This window comes from Somniosus microcephalus, chromosome 15, assembly GCF_052327205.1.
Source record: "Somniosus microcephalus isolate GS21.2 chromosome 15, FLI_Smic_1.0, whole genome shotgun sequence".
Lineage (NCBI taxonomy): Eukaryota > Metazoa > Chordata > Chondrichthyes > Squaliformes > Somniosidae > Somniosus > Somniosus microcephalus.
The window spans coordinates 11,726,142-11,746,808 of NC_141001.1; the positions used below are offsets into that span (position 1 = coordinate 11,726,142).

The following is a 20,667-nucleotide window of genomic DNA, read 5'->3' on the forward strand; positions in this document are numbered from 1 at the left end:
CAGCTCGGCGGCCTTCTCCCCAGAGGGAGAGTCCGCCCTCCAGTCCGGAGACGGTCCTCGCCCAGGAGGTGCGCCTCCTTGATGAAATGTCCGCGGCCTCGGAGCGGCGCCACAACGAGTTCATGGGGGTTGTGGGACAGATGCCTCAGGCCATTGAGTCCCTGGCTCATAGTGTGGCCGCTTTCGGGGACTCACAGGCCAGGGGTGTCGACCAACTCGCGGCAGCACAGGCCAGGGGTGTCGACCAACTCGCGGCAGCACAGGACGCGAGTCGCGAGTTCATGAGTGGTGCCGTGCAGACACTGGCTGATCTGATGCGGGCACAGACCAGGGCAGTTCGGGCACGCACTTCTGCCACACTCGCGGTGTCACGGAAGCATCGCCAGGGCACCCGCCGCCCTGCTGCAGCACAGCGGTCTGGCCTCCACCAGATTGCTGCGCTTGCTGCAGTGCCAGCCCGGCCGAGTGCCAGTGTCTCTGGCGACCAGCGAGCGCCTGGCATCAGCCAGCTTGCCCCCATTGCTGCAGCCGCCACTGCCACTCCCCCAGCCAAGGTGCGACGAGCTGATGCAGAGACTGATGCTGCCCAGCCACAGCTGCAGCAGTCAGCAGCCGGCCCCTCCAGGGCCGGACCTCGTCTAGGCCGACCCCCAAGGGCATCTGCCGTCACGCAGTGTGCCCCTCAGGAGCCTTCCCCCAGCCTTGCCACACCCACAGGGCCCAGGTTGAGGCGGAGCAACAGGTCGGGCAGGGGCCGGAGAAGCCTGCACAAGGACTCGCCCTCTCGGCACACCAAGTAGAGTGTGTTGCCAACTGTTTTTTTTATATGGTGTTTGTGTTCTGGGGGGGTGGGGCTTATTTTGGGAAGGCCGAAGATGAAGGCAAATGTTTTTTTATATGGGGGTGGTTGTGTTCTGGAGGGGGTGGGGGCTTATTTTGGGAAGGCCGAGGGTGAAGGCAAATGTTATTGACAAGTTTTGTTATTCCTCCCCAGGTTGTGGGAGTGAGATATGTTTTTGACTGTTTTTTGGGGGTCTTGTCTGTTTCTCTGTTTCATGTGGGAAGGGCCCTGAGTTTGTTAAATAAAGCTTTTTATTTATTCAGCTTGTCCAGGTGTCATGTTTCAAGTGGTTGTTGCGTTAACCGGCTGAGGGCTTGCGGAGCGGCTGCATTCAGGTGCGTTCATTGCCACAAGCCATTCCCCGACAGGGGGCCTAGAAGTGCCGTTCAATAAGCCGCCGGCGGACGGCCCTTGGACCTTGTGGCTCCCTCCTGGGCTGGTACTCCTCCTCCTCCTCCTCCTCCTCATGGTCCTCCTGCTCGTCCTCCTGAGGTGGTGGTCCAACGTGAGGTGGCAGTGCCTGAGTCCTGCGGATAGCCAGGTTGTGCAGCATGCAGCAAACGATGACGAACTGGGAGACTCTATCCGGCGAATACTGTAGAGATCCGCCGGAACGATCCAGGCAGCGGAACCGTTGCTTGAGGACGCCAATCGTTTGCTCTATGATGTTCCTTGTGGCTTGATGGCTTTCGTTGTATGCCTCCTCCGCAGGGGTCCTGGGCGCGCGGAGCGGGGTCATGAGCCATGTACACAAAGGGTAGCCCTTGTCCCCAATAAGCCATCCCCTTGGTGGAGGCTGTGCCTCGAACATGTCAGCCACAGTAGTCTGGCGCAGGATAAATGCATCGTGGCTGCTTCCTGGAAAGCGGGCATTGACAGCTAGGATGCGCTGCCTGTGGTCACACACCAGCTGTACATTGAGGGAATGGTAGCCCTTCCGGTTGCGGTAATCCTCGGCATTGTCGATAGGTGCCCGCATAGCCACATGCGTGCAGTCAATGGCGCCCTGCACCATGGGGAAGTCGGCGATCCTGGCAAATCCGACTGCACGCTGCTCCTGCCTCTCTAGGGTCATGGGGAAGGAGATGAATTGGTGTCTCCTTGCGAAAAGGGCATCGGTGACCTGCCGGATGCAGCGATGCACGGCGAACTGGGAGATGTTCGCTATGTCCCCAGCAGCGGCTTGGAAGGAGCCGCTTGCATAAAAGTTCAGAGCCACCGTGACCTTCACTTCCACCGACAGAGAGGTCCTGCACATCAGCTGTGGACGCAGATCTCTGTGAAGCAGCTGGCAGATCTCTGCAACCACCTCCCCTCTGAAGCGCAGCCTCTTAACACAATGCGCGGCAGTCATGGTGAGATAGGACACCTGCTTCCGGTATTCCCTGAGTGGTTAAGGCCTACGTTGCCGACGCCTGATGGCCCCTCTGCGTCTAGGCATGGCTGCCCCTCTCACACAGCGTCTGCGAGCCCTTCGCACATAATGCTGGAACTGAGGGTTGGAACCCCATGCAGCCCCCATAATAAACTTGCAAACAGTGAAATCACAAGAGTCAAATTTCCAAGCTCTGGCCAGAAGCCAAAAATACCTCTCCTATGTTGTCCCAAATCAGTAAGGTCTGTTCCTTGGTCTCTGTCCAGAAATCCAAAGCACTGAAGTCATTGCAGCAAAATGGCTGGCCTTTATAGTTCAGTGTAAGTGCCCTTTAATTAGCGCTCCCCGAGGCCCGCAGGGCCTCTGCTGCGTTCCACTTCACAGTTCTTAACAGCGCCACGCCCACATTGGGCGGGCGCCACTGAATTTCCGGTTTGGGGCGCACAAACAGCGTTGCACGACGAAATGACGTCATAAGCTGCGCGCGCAGCTGAGCGGGCGCAAACACTTTGCGCCGGCGCTAAATGTCAACTGAAGTTGGGCGTAGGCGCAGATCGGCTTGCGCCCGGGCGCTAAGTGCCTAGCGCTGGAAATCTACCCCTCTTATGGCGTTAACGGCTGGCGAACGCAACTGAATTTCTAGGCCTTGGTCTCCTTATTTAAGGAAGGATATACTTGCATTGGAGGCAGTTCAGAGAAGGTTCACGAGGTTAATTCCGGAGATGAGGGGGTTGTCTTATGAAGAAAGGTTGAGCAGGTTGGGCCTATACTCATTGGAGTTTAGAAGAATGAGAGGTGATTTTATTGAAACGTTTAAGATTCTGAGGGGGCTTGACAGGGTAGATGCAGAGAGGATGTTTCCCCTCGTGGGGGAATCTAGAACTGGGGGGCTTAGTTTCAGAATAAGGGGTCACCCATTTAAAACGGAGATGAGGAGGAATTTCTTCTCTGAGGGTCGTGAATCTTTGGAATTCTCTTCCCCAGAGAGCTGTCGATGCTGAGTCATTGAATATATTTACGATGGTGATAGACAGATTTTTGAACAATAAGGGTGTCGAGGGTTATGGGGAGTGGTCAGGAAAGTGGAGTTGAGGCCAAGACCAGATGAGCCATGATCTTATTGAATGGCGGAGAAGGCTCGAGGGGCCAAATGGCCGACTCCTGCTCCTATTTCTTATGTTCTTATAAAACCATGCCCATAGAATGGTACAACACAGAAGTAGGCCATTCAGCCCATCAAACCTCTTTGGTAGAGCTATCCAATTAATCGCAGTTCCTTGCTCTTTCCCCATAGCCCTGTAAATCTTTACCCTTCAAATATTTATCCATTCCCTTTTGAAAGTTACTATTAAATCAGCTTCTACCACCCTTTCAGGCAGTGCATTCCAGATCACTAAAACTCGCTGCATTACCAATCACCTTCAATCTGTGTCCTCTGGTTACTAACCCTCTGCTACTGAAAACAGTTTCTCCTTATTTACTCTATCAAAACCATTCATAATTTTGAACAACTCAATCAAATCTCATTGTAACCTCCTCTGCTCTATGGAGAACAACCCCAGCTTCTCCAGTCTCTCCACATAACTGAAGTCCCTCATCCCTGGAACCATTCTAATGAATCTCTTCTGCACCCTCTGTAAGGCCTTGACATCCTTCCTAAAGTATGGTGCCCAGAATTTAACACAATACTCCAGCTGAGGCCTAACCAGTGTTTCATAATAGTTTAGCATAACTTCCTTGCTTTTGTAATCTATGCTTCATTTAAGAACATAAGAAATAGGAGCAGGAGTAGTCCATACGGCCTCTCGAACCTGCTTCACCATTCATTAAGTTCATGCTGATCTTCTACCTCTACTTCACTTTCCCACCCGATCCCCATATCCCTTGATTTCCTTAGAATTCAAAAATCTATCGATCTCAGCCTTGAACATACGCAACGACTGAATATCCACAGCCCTCTGGGGTAGAGAATTCCAAAGATTCACAACCCTCTGAATGAAAACATTTCTCCTTATCTCAGTCCTAAATGACCGACCCCTTATCCTGAGACTATGCCCCCTAGTTCTAGATGCTCCAGCCAGGGGAAATAACATCTCAGCATCTACCTTGTCAATCCCCTTCAGAATCTTATGTTACAATGAGATCACCTCTCATTCTTCTAAACTTCAGAGGGTATCGGCCCATTCTGCACAATCTCTTATCATAGGACAGCCCTCTCACCCCAGAAATCAATCTAGTGAACCTTTGTTGCACCGCCTCTAAGGCAAGTAGATCCTTCCTTAGGTAGGGAGACCAAAACTGTGCACAGTATTCTAGGTGTGGTCTCAGCAAAGCCCTGTACAATTGCAGTAAGACTTCCTTACTCTTGTATCCAACCCCCTTGCAATAAAGGCCAACGTGCCATTTGCCTTCCTAATTGCTTGCTGTACCTGTGTGTTAACTTTATGTGCTTTGTGTACAAGGACACCTAACTCTCGCTGAATACCAACATTTAATAGTTTCTTACCATTTAAAAATATTCTGTTTTTCTGTTCTTCTTACCAAAGTGAATAACCTTACATTTCCCCACATTATACTCCATCTGCTACCTTCAGCGCCTTGGGACATTTTACTACGTTAAAGGCGCTGTCTAAAAACAAGTTGTTGTTGTTCTTGCCCACTCACTTAACCTGTCTACATGCCGTTGCAGGCTCATTGTGTCCTCCTCACAGCTTACTTTCCCACCTAGCTTTGTATCGTCAGCAACTTTGGATACATTGGGGTCAATTTTCATTGACCTGTGGAGTCGGGATTGGAGACGTGCGGGGGGTTAAAGTCCCGAATTCGGGGGTCCTGACACCATTCCGCCCCAACCCACCTCCATGTAAGTTTCAAAGGAGGCGGGTAACCGCCCCGCACTGGGACCCGCCTACCCGAGGCGGGAAGGGATTAGTGCCAATTAACTGCCTGTTAACAGGTAGTTAACAGGCAGTTTTTAGCCTAATCCCGATTCTAAATCTTGAAGTGTGGGATTCCCGACGTCTCCAAACCACTCCAAGTTAGAGGAGTCAGGCCGTCAGGTTGAAGGACTTGGAGGGGTCGAGATGTCGGTGTTCAGGTGAGTGATGTGTACATGAGTGCAAAGGTAAGTGTGTTTGGTGTGTCTAAAGTGTGTAAAGAAGTTTAAATTACCTGTACTTACCTTTACAGCCTTCCTTCCTCTAGGTTTCGGGAGTCCATCATCTAACCGGCACAGAAAGCAGAATGGCTGCGATCTGTCAAAAGTGACAGCCTGCAGCTTTCTGTGCCGGTGAGATTTCTAACTGAGTCTGTGTAGAAGGACTCGTGTTAGAAGTAAGACTGTCAGTGTTTGACAGCTTCAAACAGCTGTGAAACACTGATATTTCATCTGTCAAAATGTCTTGACAGATGAAATTTCAGTCTGTGACATCACCTGTTACCGGGTGGCCCTTAATTGGCCTGCTGAGCCCGCTGGGTGGGCTCAACAAGGTCAATCAAGTTAAAATCGCGTGGATTGGCCGCATCTCGATGGGGGCAGGACTACAACCTCGAAAGTTGTAGTCCCGTCTCCTTCCCGACTTCTGAATGAAAATCACCCCCATTATGTTCGGTCCCTTCATCTAAGATATTAATAATATATATAGATAAATAAATGGATCTGTCTGTCTGTCTGTCTGTTTGTGTGTATGTCCGCGGTAAACTCAAACGTTATAGAGCGTACCTACACATTTGTTATATCAAAAGAAAGCTTATGATTAGGGGAGTGTCATAGGCATATTTACTTTTTGGTCAGACAAAAATTGCTTGGACAGTATACAGAAAACGTTCAAAAAATGGACAAAATCCGCTCATTAGCATTGAGTGACGTGATGGTTGACCAGTCCTACGGGGGAAGCGCGGTGCGTCACGGGGGGGCGTTTCATGGCGTGTGTGGGCGGGGCCTAATCCTGCAGCCTGCCGTGAGTGCGGGAGCGGGAAAACAGATACACAGACATAGACAGAGACAACCACGCGGCCCGAGAGCCCGATAGCGAGCATTCACACACAGAGTCAGATACATCCGCGTGGCCTGAGAGCCCGAAAGACATCAAGCGGGGGAGCGGCGGCGGCTGGCCGGAGCGGGAGCTGAGCTGGGGTCACTCGGCCCGAGCCTGAGGCGCTACGCCGCGCACGGGGGCTCCGGATCACCAAGGCCGGGCTCTGAGTCCAACCCCTTCCCCGGGGTGTCTTCCTCGCTTCTCTATCTCCTTCCCTCACTTTCTCCTTCCGTCTCTCTCTCTCTCTCTCTCAATCACAGAATCACAGAAACCCCACAGTGCAGATAGAGGCCATTTCGGCTCATCGAGCCTGCACCGACACATATCCCACCCGATCCCCGTAACCCCTACACCAACACATATCCCACCCTATCCCTGTAACCCCACGTATTTAATCCCCCTAACACTAAGGGTCAATTTATCATAGCCAATCAACCTAACCCGCACATCTCCTCTTCCCTCTCTCTCTCTCTCTCTCTCCTTCCCCCTCTCTCTCCTTCCCCCTCTCTCTCTTTCTCCTTCCCCCTCTCTCTCTCTCCTTCCCCCCTCTCTCTCTCTCCTTCCCCCCTCTCTCTCCTTCCCCCCTCTCTCTCTCTCCTTCCCCCTCTCTCTCTCGCCTTCCCTCTCTCTCTCCTTCCCCCTCTCTCTCCTTCCCCCCTCTCTCTCTCCTTCCACCTCTCTCTCCCTCCTTGCCCCCTCTCTCCTTCCCACTCTCTCTCTCTCTCTCTCCTCCTCCCCTCTCTCTCCTTTCCCCCCTCTCTCTCTCTCTCCTTCCCCCTCTCTCTCTCTCTCCTTCCCCTCTCTCTCTCTCCTTCCTCCTCTCTCTCTCTCCTTCCCCCTCTCTCTCTCTCCTTCCCCCTCTCTCTCTCTCCTTCCCCCCTCTCTCTCTCTCTCCTTCCCCCTCTCTCTCTCTCTCTCTCCTTCCCCCTCTCTCTCTCTCTCTCTCTCCTTCCCCTCTCTCTCTCTCTCTCCTTCCCCCCCTCTCTCTCTCTCTCTCCTCCCCCTCTCTCTCTCTCTCTCTCTCTCTCTTTCTCTCCTTCCCCCTCTCTCTCTCCTTCCCCCCTCCCTCTCTCTCTCTCTCCTTCCCCCTCTCTCTCTCTCTCTCTCTCTCTCCTTCCCCCTCTCTCTCTCCTTCCCCCCTCCCTCTCTCTCTCTCTCTCTCTCTCTCCTAACCACACTTGGAGTTACTGTGAACGGTTCCGGTCTCCATCTATTTCGTTCTGCCCTGCAGCTGCCCGTCAACATGCTCGACGCCAATACTACCCTCCTCCTTGGCGGCAACTTGCATTTATCTGGCACTTCTCTCGACCGGGGCAGGGATGGGCAGCAAGGACAGAGTACAGCGGGCAAGGACACTGAAGGCACAATTGGAAGAGATAGATTGTTAGTCAGGGGAGGTAGGGTGAGAGAGGGGGAGACAAGGGGAGGGAGAGAGAGAGGGGGAGGGAGAGAGAGAGGGGGAGGGAGAGAGAGGGGGAGGGAGAGAGAGGGGGAGGGAGGGAGAGGAGGGGGAGGGAGGGAGAGAGAGGAAGAGGGGAGGAAGGGAGAGAGAGGAAAGGAGGGAGAGACGGGGAGGGAGAGAGAGAGGGGGAGGGAGGGAGAGGAGGGGGGAGAGAGGGAGAGGAGAGAGGGAGAGGGGAGGGAGGGAGAGAGAGGGAGGGAGAGAGAGCGGGGAGGGAGGGGGAGAGGGGAGAGAGAGAGAGAGGGGAGAGAGAGAGGGGCAGGGAGAGAGGGGCAGGGAGAGAGAGGGGCTCAGAGACTCCTGACCAGACTCAGGCACGGCAAGCTGTTGACCAGGCGAGACATACCCAAAACTGTAAAACCTGGAGTATATGGCTACTGACGAGCCCCATTAACAAAAAACGAAGTTAAAGAACCACCTCCTGGGTGCTTAGGAAGAGTTCTTCAATCCCAACAGTTTTATAAACATGGCAGAGGGTTCTTCAGTTCCCTCGGCAATGCCGGGTACTCCAGCTAGTAGATTATAAATAGCTGAGGCCCCAGCACTGATCCTTGCAGCAGCCCACTAGTTACAGCCTGCAAACCTGAAAATGACCTGTTTATTCCTACTCTCTGTTTTCTGTCCTTGAACCAATCCTCTATCCATGCTAATATATTTTCTCCCAACCTCATGAGTTCTTGTCTTGTGTAACAACCTTTTACGTGGCACCTTATCGAATGCCTTTTGAAAATCCAAATGTACTATATCCTCTGGGTTCCCCTTTATCTACACTGCTAGTTACATAAAGCCAAGGTTCCTACAATAATTTAAATAAAGGAAACTACGATGGTCTGAGGAGCGAGTTGGGTAGGATTGATTGGGGAATGGCACACAAAGGGTTGATGGTGGATAGGCAATGGCAAACATTCAAAGACAGAATGGATGAGCTACAGAGTTTGTTCATCCCAGTTTAGCATAAAAATAAAACAAAAAAGGTGACTCAACCATGGCTAACAAGGGAAATTAGGGGTAGCATAAGATCCAAGGAGAGGACATAGAAATTGGCTGGAAAAAGCAATAATCCTGAGGATTGGGAGCAATTTAGGATTCAACAAAGGAGGACAAAGGGATTAATTAAGAAAGGGAAAATAGAATATGAGAGTAAGCTAGCACGGAATATAAAAACTGACTGTAAAAGCTTTTATAGATATGTGAAGAGAAAAAGATTGGTGCAGTCAAGCATAGGCCCTTACAGTCAGAATCAGGGGAATTTATAATGGGAAACAAGGAAATGGCAGACCAACTAAATACATACTTTGGTTCTGTCTTCACAAAGGAGGACACAAATAACCTCCCAGAGATGCCGGGGAACATAGGGTCTGATGAAAGGGAGGAACTGAAAGAAATCAGTATTTGTAGGGAAATGATGTTCGGAAAATTGATGGGACTGAAGGCCGATAAATCCCCAGGGCCTGATGGTCTACATCCCAGGGTACTTAAGGAAGTGGCCCTAGAGATAGTAGATGCATTGCTGGTCATCTTCCAGAACTCGATAGACTCTGGAACGGTACCCATGGATTGGAGGGTAGCTAATGTTACCCCACTATTCAAAAAAGGTGGTCGAGAAAAAGCGGGGAATTATAGACCGGTAAGCCTGACATCGGTAGTGGGGAAAATGCTAGAGACTATTATAAAAGATGTAATAGCAGAGCACTTGGAAAGCAGTGACAGGATCGGACAAAGTCAACATGGATTTACAAAAGGTAAATCATGCTTGACTAATCTACTGGAATTTTTTGAGGATGTAACTGGTAAAATAGATAAGGGAGAACCAGTGGATGTGGTGTATTTGGACTTTCAGAAGGCTTTCAATAAGGTCCCACATAAGAGATTAGCGTGCAAAATTAAGGCACATGGGATTGGGGGCAAGGTATTGACTTGGATAGAGAACTGGTTGGCGGACAGAAAGCAAAGAGTTGGAATAAACGGGTTGTTTTCCGAGTGGCAGGCAGTGACTAGTGGGGTACCGCAAGGATCGGTCCTAGGACCCCAGCTGTTCACAATATATATTAATGATCTGGACGAGGGAATTGGATGTAATATCTCCAAATTTGCAGACGACACAAAGCTGGGTGGGAGGGTAAGCTGTGAGGAGGATGTCGTGAAACTCCAGTACGATTTGGACAGGTTGGGTGATTGGGCAGAAACATGGCAAATGCACTATAATGTGGATAAATGTGAGGTTATCCACTTTGGTGGCAAAAACAGGAAGGCAGATTATTATTTGAATGACAATAGATTGGGAGAAGGGGAGGTGCAAAGAGACCTGGGTGTTCTTGTGCACCAGTCGCTGAAGATAAGCATGCAGGTGCAGCAGGCGGTTAAGAAGGCAAATGGTATGTTGGCCTTCGTAGCAAGAGGGTTCGAGTACAAGAACAAGGATGTCTTGCTACAGTTGTACAGGGCCTTGGTGAGAACACACCTTGAGTATTGTGTGCAGTTTTGGTCACCTTACCTGAGGAAGGACGTTCTTGCCATGGAGGGAGTGCAGTGAAGATTCACTAGGCTGATACCTGGGATGGCAGGAATGACGTATGAGGAGAGATTGTGTCGATTGGGCTTATACTCACTGGAGTTTAGAAGATTGAGAGGGGATCTCATCGAAACCTATAAAATTCTGTCAGGTCTGGACAGACTAGATGAAGGAAGGATGTTTCTGACGGCCGGGGAGTCCAGAACCAGGGGTCATAGTCTAAGGATAAGGGGTAAGCCATTTAGGACTGAAATGAAGAGGAATTTCTTCACCCAGAGAGTGGTGAACCTGTGGAATTCTCTGCCACAGAGGGCGGTGGAGGCCAGTTCATTAAATATATTCAAGAAAGAGTTGGATATATTTCTTGAGGCTAAAGGGATCAAGGGATATGGGGAGAAGGCAGGGACAGGGTACTGAATTTGGATGATCAGCCATGATCTCATTGAATGGCGGAGCATGCTCGAAGGGCCGAATGGCCTACTCCTGCTCCTATCTTCTATGTTTCTATGCTTTTTTAACAGCCTTCTCAACTTGTCCTGCCGCTATTAAAGATCTGTGTATATACACCCCCAGGTTTCTCTGTTCCTGCACCCTCTTTAAAATTTTACCATTTTTTTCATATTGCCTCTTCTCGTTCTTCCTACCGAACTGTATCACTTCACACGTCTCTGTTTAAATGTGTCTGCCCATTTCACCAATGTGTCAAGTCGTCCTGAAGTCTGTTTCTATCTGCCTCATTGTTTACTACATTTCTCTCTTCTCTTAGGCAGTCCCTCGGAACTGAGGGTGACTTGCTTCCACATTAAAAATGAGTTCGCAGGTGACTGATGAGTCCAATGCGGGACCTACAGTCTCTGTCACAGGTGGGGCAGACGGTGGTTGAAGGGGCAGGTGGGTGGGGTGCTTGGGTTGACGTGCGCTCCTTGCGCTGCCTGCGCTTGGCTTCCACTTGCTCCCGGCGAAGAGACTCGAGGTGTTCGACGCCTTCCCGGATGCTTCTCCTCCACTTTGTGCGGTCTTGGGCCAGGGATTCCCAAGTGACGGTGGGGATGTTACACTTTTTCAAGGAGGCTTTGAAGCGTTTCCTCTGCCCACCTGGGGCTTTCTTGCCGTGCCAGAGCTCCGAGTAGAGCGCTTGTTTTGGGAGTCTCGTATCGGACATGCGGATAATGTGACATTTAAGAGTTTTGTATCATCTGCAAACTTTGAAATTATGCCCTGTTTACCCAAGTCCAGGTCATTAATGGCCCAGAAATTTGGGTCTCCACGGGTGAGTGTGCATGGGCTACTCACCCGTAAGCCCAATGGAAGTCCCGGTTTCGTGCATGCACTGCGTATGCACGGGAAACCGGCACTTCCGTTCCCCTGAAAGAAGGGGTTCAGAAGTTGAATGCGTGCGCAGGAGAGGCAGCGTGTGCGCATCGAACTTACTTTTTTTTGCAGGTTTTCCTGGGAGGGTAAGTCTCCAGAAGTTAGACATGTAAAAAGCAGTCGTAAGGCCTGCTTTTTACAAGGTAAGTGGTGAATTAATTAAAATTAAAACATTTTTTCCACAGGTTTATTATTTTTAAATACTTTAAAGAAAGGTAAGTTTATTTTTAGCCCCGTTAGAAAATGTAATTAATTTTTTAAAAATTTAAATTGTTTAAAATAGTTATTTCATGTAATTTATAGTTTATTTTAAAAATGTGATTTTTAAAAAATTTGTTTGAAGATTTAGTGATGTTTTGGGGCTTATAGTATTCATAGGTTTGACAGCTCTTCCTGTCAAACTTATGAATGAAGCATTCCCTGCTCCATTTACCACTACTGCCTGCTTTCTGTCCCTTAGCTAATTTTGTATCCATGCTGCCACTGTTTTGGGCTTTAATTTAACTAACAAGTCTATTATATGGTACTTTATCAAATGCCTTTTGAAAGTCCATGTACACAACAACAACCGCACTGCCCTCATTAACCCTCTCTGTTACTTCATCAAAGAGTTGAATCATGTTAGTCAAACACAATTTGCCTTTAGCAAATCTGTGCTAACTTTCATTTATTAGCCCATACTTTTCCAAGTGCCAATTAATTTTATCCTGGATTAATGTCTCAAAAGTTTTCCCACCACCGACATTAGGCTGATTGGCCAACAATTGCCAGGTTCCCTCTCCCCTTTTTTGAACAGGTGCAACATTTGCAATCCTCCAGTCCTCTGGCACCATTCCCGTATCCAAGGAGGGTGGGAAGATTGTGGCCAAAGTCTCCGCAATTTCCACCCTTATTTCCTCAGTAACCTAGGATGCCTCTGGGCCGGGTGACCTTTCTAATTTGAGGACTGCCAACCTTTTAAGTACATCCTCTTTACCTATTTTTATCATATTTAATATCGCTACTACCTTCTCTACATCGCTACATTGGCAGCATCCACTTCTCTAGTGAAGACAGATGCAAAGTACCAATTAGTTCCTCAGCCATGCCCTGCCCTCTGCCTCCACAAGATCATCTCCTTTTTGGTCCCTAAACGGCCCCACCCTTCCTTTGACCAACCTTTTATATATTTCACAGAAATCACAGAATCACACAGAATCACAGAAACCCCACAGTGCAGATAGAGGCCATTTCGGCCCATCGAGCCTGCACCGACACATATCCCACCCGATCCCCGTAACCCCTACACCAACACATATCCCACCCTATCCCTGTAACCCCATGTATTTAATCTCCCTAACACTAAGGGTCAATTTATCATAGCCAATCAACCTAACCTGCACATCTTTGGACTGTGGGAGGAAACCGGAGCACCCGGAGAAAACCCACGCAAACACAGGGAGAATGTGCAAACTCCACACAGACAGTCGCCCGAGGCCGGATTCGAACCCGGGTCTCTGGCGCTGTGAGGCAACAGTGCTAACCACTATGCCACCGTTTATATGTTTATAAAAGACTTTTGGGTTCCCTTTTATGTTAGCCGCTCACATGACTTAACACATAGTAAAGTGCTCCCAAGGAATCAAATGCATAATAATAATAGTTACCCATTTCTGAATTCCATTTGTAGCAATATTTGTGATCTGTATGTCCAGTTTTTCAAATTTCACTATAATAGCACGTGGACAGGAAACTCTGTCTTGTGCATCACAGTGGTCGTTGTCAATGTAAATACCAAAATTGTTAAGTGATGCACTTGTTTCTTCCACGAGGATGTAGGTGCAATTTCCTTCGTAGGTATAATATTGCCCATCAAATGTAACAAAATGTGAGCCTCCCCATCCATTGCAATAGCCTGTGTGGAAATTAAATTGGATTAGTTTCAATTTAATCTCTGTAATAACATAGAAATAGGCTACGATTTTGCTGACCTTGGCGAGTCCATGGCGGGCTATGTCAGTGGCGGGTCCTGACCTCACTGTTGTCTCCATCCCGGCCTCTGAAATGAATTTACCTTGATTGGGCTTGTTAATCCCGCCCAGCGCGTTTGCCAGACATTTAGAGGCCGCGCACCCAAAAACATTAAAGAGAACATTGACCTGAATGCTCCTCTTGTCGCTACAAAAAACTTCCTGCCCGCTGCTGACCCCTTCATGCCTGCCACCGTTGTGATTGCCTGTCTCTCTACCCTCGCCCCCATCCTTTTCATTGAACCTAGCTCGACACCATGGTGGAGCCACTGGGTTTTCCGTTCCTTCCAACCTGAAAACTGCATGTGAGTGTTAATTCAGCATGATCTGCCCAAGGTGAAAATCGGGCTAGTGTGAGAATCAACAGATATGATATAAAGACATATGGCATTTTGAAATTTTTCTCTTCTAAAACTGTCTCTTATGTATAACAATTGTGATTAGCATGCTGTCCTTATAAAACATAATCAATGTCATATTAAATATTAGGTGATAGCAAGATGTTTTTGCACAAAAAATTCTGCATCAAGCAAAATAGATTGTTCTAGCATTACAACATTCAAAACATACTTCATATATTCAGTACTGTTACATTAAATATCGTATCCAAAACATTTTACCACGACACAGACAGAAAGAAGTGAAATTTCACAGTTTGGAATAACAGGAACTATAACAGTAAAAGCAGTTAATAAAAATAGACTTGATAAAAAAATCTTTGTAGTTCAGAGGTACTTACAGTCACATTCATAATGGTAGCAACAACCATTTTCATCATACACTTTGACAGGTGGACGGCCATTGACACATTCGATAGGTTCGACAGTGGGACACACCACAGGTGTTATAGAAACAATATTATTTTCTATACACATCGCCATCAAACATTCACAGAGCAGCCATGTCTCATTATACTGCAATGAACAGAAAAACATTTTCCAGATTTCTAGAACATGTGGGAATGACACTAATATAGTAATTACCAAATTATATTTAAACATTTGTTATTAGCGAGTATGTGTTGTCACCTATTGCTGGTTAATTTACCAATTGTGTTTATTATCCCTGTTTCCAGCTGGTCCTGACCCCATATAATGATGAGTTTGCATTAAGATTGCATTTATAGTGCATCCAATTTTTATTGGAGAGTTATGGCTAATTTTCAACAAACACCTTTACACCTTAAGCAGAATGAGGGGAGATGGATAGCACCTATCTTGACATTTTCTCTTCTATTGAGTTTTTACTACCGCATAGTGCTCCATCAAGTAGCTCATTTGGAACCTAGGATAACCTGACCGTGAATGTTGGACACATCTAGAGTTTGAACTTTTGTCTCCTTCGGTTGGAGGCATCCTACCCAACATTGCCACAGGCCAGGTATGTTAACTATTATGTGGCATAACTGATTGGATTTCACAAACTGTAATCATGCACATAACATAATTAACACAATATTGTGTCATTACTGTCATATTATCTTAGCTGCCAAACATGCCAAATGTGCAGAGTTTGAACTGTATGCAGTTGTGGTGTTTGATTGCTCATTGCATAATAAAACTGACTTTTTGTCTTGTTGCCAAAGATGTGAATCTATAATATAACATATACTTGCCTCTCTTGGAGGATCAAAATCCAGACATGCCACCATTTTTGTGATAGATTCAGTTGGCACTGTTGTATAGTTAGCACTACCTGTAGGTACACTTGTAGGAGCAGGTACCGTGCTTCCACAAGGCCAGATATGTTTTTCAATATTACAAGTGTCATTGCATTTTGCAAAAATGCAAAATCCATCTGTATCAGTGTAATTATATATAATTGCACCTAAAATGTAAACAAAGGAAGGTTCATAATTTAACTTTTGTTTTGAAATAAATTTGGTAGAAGAAATATTAACATCAAATTGCAATGCCTTTAGCATAGAAAGGAGGTCCCAAGGTGCTTCGCAGAGGTAAGCCAAGGAAAGAAATATTAGCATCAACATAAATACTTCTAACCTTTTTGAATTTAGTGACATGGTAAATTTCCATCACACTAGATCTAGAAGAGGGAGGGGAAAGCACAGGAGGAAGGAAGAGGGGAAGAAGAAAGGATAATAGGGGAGTGTGAAAGGAGGACAGGGGGTGGGATGGGAGGATACATAGATACATAGATACATAGAAGATAGGAGCAGGAGTAGGCCATTCGGCCCTTCGTGCCTGCTCCGCCATTTAATGAGATCATGGCTGATCCTTTAATTCAGTATCCCGTCCCCGCCTTCTCTCCGTAACCCTTAACCCCTTTTGCCCGTAGAAATATATCTAATTCCCTCTTAAATATATTTAATGAGCTGGCGTACACTGCCCTCTGTGGCAATGAGTTCCACAGGTTCACCACTCTCTGAGTGAAGAAATTCCCCCTCATCTCTGTCCTAAATGGTTTAGCCCTTATCCTTAAATTATGTCCTCTAGTTCTGTTCTCACCCGCCAAGGGAAACATTCCTTCTGCATCCAGTCTGTCTAGACCTGTCAGAATTTTATACACTTCTATGAGGTCCCCTCTCAATCTTCTAAACTCCAGTGTGTACATCCCTAAACTACATAGTCTCTCCTCATAGGTCATTCCCGCCATTCCTGGTATCAGCCTGGTGAATCGCCGCTGCACCCCCTCCATGGCAAGAACATCCTTCCTCAGATGAGGCGACCAAAACTGTACACAGTACTCGAGGTGTGGTCTCACCAGTGCCCTGTACAGCTGCAGCAAGGTATCCCTGTTCCTGTATTCTAACCCTTTTGCTATGAAGGCCAGCATACCGTTTGCCTTCTTGACCGCCTGTTGCACCTGCATGCTCGCCTTCAGTGACTGGTGTACAAGAACACCCAGGTCTCTCTGTACTTCCCCCTCTCCCAATCTATTGCCATTTAAATAATAATTTGCCCTCCCGTTCTTGCACCCAAGGTGGATAACTTCGCACTTGTCCACATTATAGTGCATCTGCCATTTATCCGCCCAATCGCCCAGTCTGTCCAAATCGCTCTGGAGCTTCCTGGTCTCTTCCTCTGAGCCCACCCCACCTCCTAGTTTAGTGTCGTCTGCAAATTTGGAAATGCTGCATCCGACTCCCTGATCCAGGTCATTAATGTAAATTGTGAACAGCTGGGGGCCCAGGACAGATCCCTGTGGTACCCCACTTGTTACTGCCTGCCATTCAGAAAATGAGCCGTTTATTCCAACTCTCTGTTTTCTATCTGACAGCCAGTTCCCTATCCACGCCAAAACTTTCCCCTTTATCCCATGAGCCTCAATTTTCCATGCTAATCTTTTATGTGGGACCTTATCGAAGGCCTTTTGGAAGTCCAGGTACACCACATCTACTGGCTCTCCCCCATCTATTCTACCAGTTACTCCCTCAAAAAATTCCAATAGATTAGTCAAGCACGATTTACCCTTTGTAAATCCATGTTGACTCTGTCCTATCCTGTCCCCATTTGCTAACTGCTCCGCTCTTTCATCCTTAATGATGGACTCCAGCATTTTGCCCACAACTGATGTAAGGCTTACAGGTCTGTAATTACCTGCTTTTTCCCTACCCCCCTTTTTGAATAGTGGGGTAACGTTAGCTACCCTCCAATCCATCGGCACTGTTCCCGAGTCTAATGAATTCTGAAAAATCATCCTTAGTGCATCCGCTATCTCTAGGGCCACCTCCTTCAGTACCCTAGGATGCATGTTATCAGGCCCTGGGGATTTGTCCACCTTCAATCCCTTTAGCTTCCTTAACACCATATCCTTAGAGATATTGATTTGCGTCAGTTCCTCCTTTGCCAATGTCCCTATTTTTCCCGATATCCCAGGGAGGTTTTTTGTGTCTTCCTTCGTAAAGACTGACCCAAAGTATGCATTTAGTTGATCTGCCATTTCCTTATTTCCCATTATATATTCCCCCGTATCTGACTGCAATGGACCAACTTTGGTTTTCACCAGTCTTTTCCTTTTGATATATTTATAAAAGCTTTTGGAGTTAGTTTTTATATTTTCCGCCAGCTTGTTTTCGTAAGCTATTTTGCCCCTCTTGATCATGCCCTTTGCCCTCCTTTGCTCTATCTTAAACTGTTCCCAATCTTCCGCTCTGGCGCTTTTTTTGGCTATTTTATACGCCCTATCTTTGGATTTTATGCTGTCTCTAATTTCCCCTGTTATCCACGGTTGAGTCACCTTTTTAGATTTCCTTTTATGCCAGATTGGTATAAACAATTTTTGCAATTTTGTCATTCTATCTTTAAATGTTTGCCATTGTTTATCTACCTCCAGTCCTCTCAGGAACGTTGTCCAATCAGACCTACTCAGTTCCCGTCTCATGGCATCATAATTCCCCTTGTTTAAATTCAGGACCTTAGTCTCTGAGTCAATTTCTTCGCTCTCCATTTCGAGTGAGAAATCGATCATGTTATGATCGCTCTGACCCAAGGGTCCCCGTACAACAAGATTACTGATTAGTCCCTTCTCATTGCACAGTACCCAGTCCAATATAGCCTGTTCCCGAGTTGGTTCCTCGACATATTGATCCAGATAACCATCCCTTAAACACTCAAGGAATTCCTCCTCCTCATTATTTTTACTGATTAGGCTAGTCCAATCTATATGTAAGTTAAAGTCACCTATGATGACAGCTGTGCTCTTATTGCACGCTTCTCTAATTTCCCTCGTGATGCCCTCCCTAACCTCTATTTTACTATTTGGAGGCCTATATACCACTCCTATTAATGTTTTTCGCCCCTCGCTATTTCTTAGCTCCACCCATATAGATTCTGTATTAACTGAGTTAATATCCTTCCTTTCAATTGCATTTATCCCCTCTTTTACTAGCAATGCTACCCCTCCTCCCTTTCTTTTTTGTCGATCCTTCCTAAATACTGAATACCCCTGTATGTTAAGCTCCCAGCCCTGCTCACCCTGCAACCATGTTTCCGTAATCCCAATTAGATCATAATTATTAACCTCTATTTCCACAGCTAATTCATCTACCTTGTTCCTGATGCTTCTCGCATTAAGGTATAAAACCCTCAGGCTTTTTTTATGCTCACATTTTTTATGAATTAGTTTGGCCCTTTGTTTTTTGTTCCTCACCCTTTTACCATTTATTTCTGTCTGCCTTTCACTTTCCTCTATTTCACTACATAGGTTTCTAGCCCCCTGCCATACTAGTTTAAATGCTCCCGAACTGCTTTATCAAAAATTACCCCGAGAACATCAGTTCCATCTCTGCACAGGTGTAGACCGTCCCTTTTGTATAGGTCACACCTACCACAAAACTGGTTCCAATGCCTCAAAAATTTAAAACCCTCCCTCTTACACCACTGCTCAAGCCACGTATTTAGCCTAACTATCCTGTTCTCTGTACTCTTACTAGCACGTGGCACTGGTAGTAATCCAGAGATTACTACCTTCGAGGTCCTACTTTTTAGCTTGGCTCCTAACTCCCTAAATTCTACTTGTAGGACCTCTTCCCTTTTTTTAGCTACGTCGTTGGTACCAACATGTATCACGACAACTGGCTGTTCCCCCTCCCCCTCCAGAATGTTCTGCACCCGCGCCGAGACATCCTTGACCCTTGCACCAGGGAGGCAACATACCATCCTGGAGTCTCGGTCGCGACCACAGAAACCCCTATCTATTCCCCTTACAATCGAATCCCCTATTACTATAGCCCTGCCACTCTTTTTCCCTCCCTTCTTTGCAACAGAGCCAGTCATGGTGCCATGAGCCTGGCTGCTGGTGCCTTCCCCCGATGCGTCACCCCCCCCGACAACAGTACCTAAGACGGTGAACCTGTTGCTAAGGGAGACAACCCCAGGGGATTTCTGCACTACCTTCCTGCCCTTGCTCTGCCTTTTGGTCACCCATGTACTGTCTACGCTGGCCTTAACCTGCGGTGTGACCAACTCACTAAATGTGCTATCCACACCCCTCTCAGAATCGTGGATGCTCCAAAGTGAGTCCATCTGCAGCTCAAGGGCCGTCATGCGGTCCCACATGGATGGAGTGAAAGTAGGGAGATGGAGGCAGTGGCAAGCAGAGGGAAAATGGATGGATGACAAAGGGAGAGAAGGGAAGGGTAAGAGCAGGACAGGAGGGGAAGGGAGAGGAGAGGAGGGTAGAAGAAGGGATGGGGAGGCAATGAAGGGGAAAAGGGGAGAAGAGGAACAGAGAAAGAGAAAGGGTGGGTTGGTGTTGGGTGGGAAACTATCCGACAACTGGGGCCAAAGAGGCTTTATGGGGGGGCGTTGCAGAGGGGAGGTCAGAGCTGCAAGTTGCCTCAGTTGGGGAGGGTTACAGGAAAGTGACTTGAGGTGGGGTGGGGGGGAGGAAAGCCACAGAGCAGGGCAATATTTGGGTGACATAACAGGTGAGTACAGCCCAAGGCACATAAATAGGGAAGTGAACAGAGGTGCCAGTACTTCACACTAGAAAGATGAGGAGAGCAAAACAAATGGAGAACACACCAGAGGCCAAAGTGTTTTATCTCTTAAGTGCTATTTGCCATGCTACCCTTTTATTAAATGTCTGTGATCAAAGATTTCACACAGACAACCCTCCTCTTGCAAAAATGGAACTATGATGAGTCAAATGGCTGTATTTAGGCTTACAGGACTAGGAATGAAGGTTCAAGTAAAGAAAATACCCTCTCTGCATCTACCTGTCAACTACAGTGCAGAAGAGACAGGAGAGGAACAGATCAACAAATGGGTAGGAAGGAGAGGTCATAATATTCTACTGGGTTAGAACACTGGGCTGGTCCACTGTACTTAATGGGTCACATAACATGACCATTACAGGTGCAATATCGTTAGAATGTTGCAGCAACTCAGTGTTTTTAATAGCATACATAGATAGATATAGGAGATTCAGAAAGGGCTTCCCATGATACCGAATAATGAAGGTTGCAACAGATCAAATGTATTCTCAGGATACAATTATTATTCTGTGGGAGTTTTCAGAAGACAATTAATATTTTAACAACACAATATTACAGCAACTTCTTATGGAAAGAATATCCATATTCATAGCAAGCAAGCTG

General features: G+C 47.3%; 1 protein-coding gene across 1 annotated transcript in view; it reads right to left on the bottom strand.

The window, feature by feature from the left end:
- Nucleotides 1–20,667, bottom strand: part of LOC147106542 (uncharacterized) — a 100,576-nt gene that overhangs the window by 64,384 nt on the left and 15,525 nt on the right. The window contains exons 2-4 of the mRNA XM_086007495.1: nt 15,223–15,434; nt 14,347–14,521; nt 13,245–13,492 (exon numbers count right to left, since the gene is read on the bottom strand). Of these exons, the coding sequence (XP_085863621.1) occupies nt 13,245–13,492; nt 14,347–14,521; nt 15,223–15,434 (635 nt within the window). The remainder of the gene's footprint in view (nt 1–13,244; nt 13,493–14,346; nt 14,522–15,222; nt 15,435–20,667) is intronic.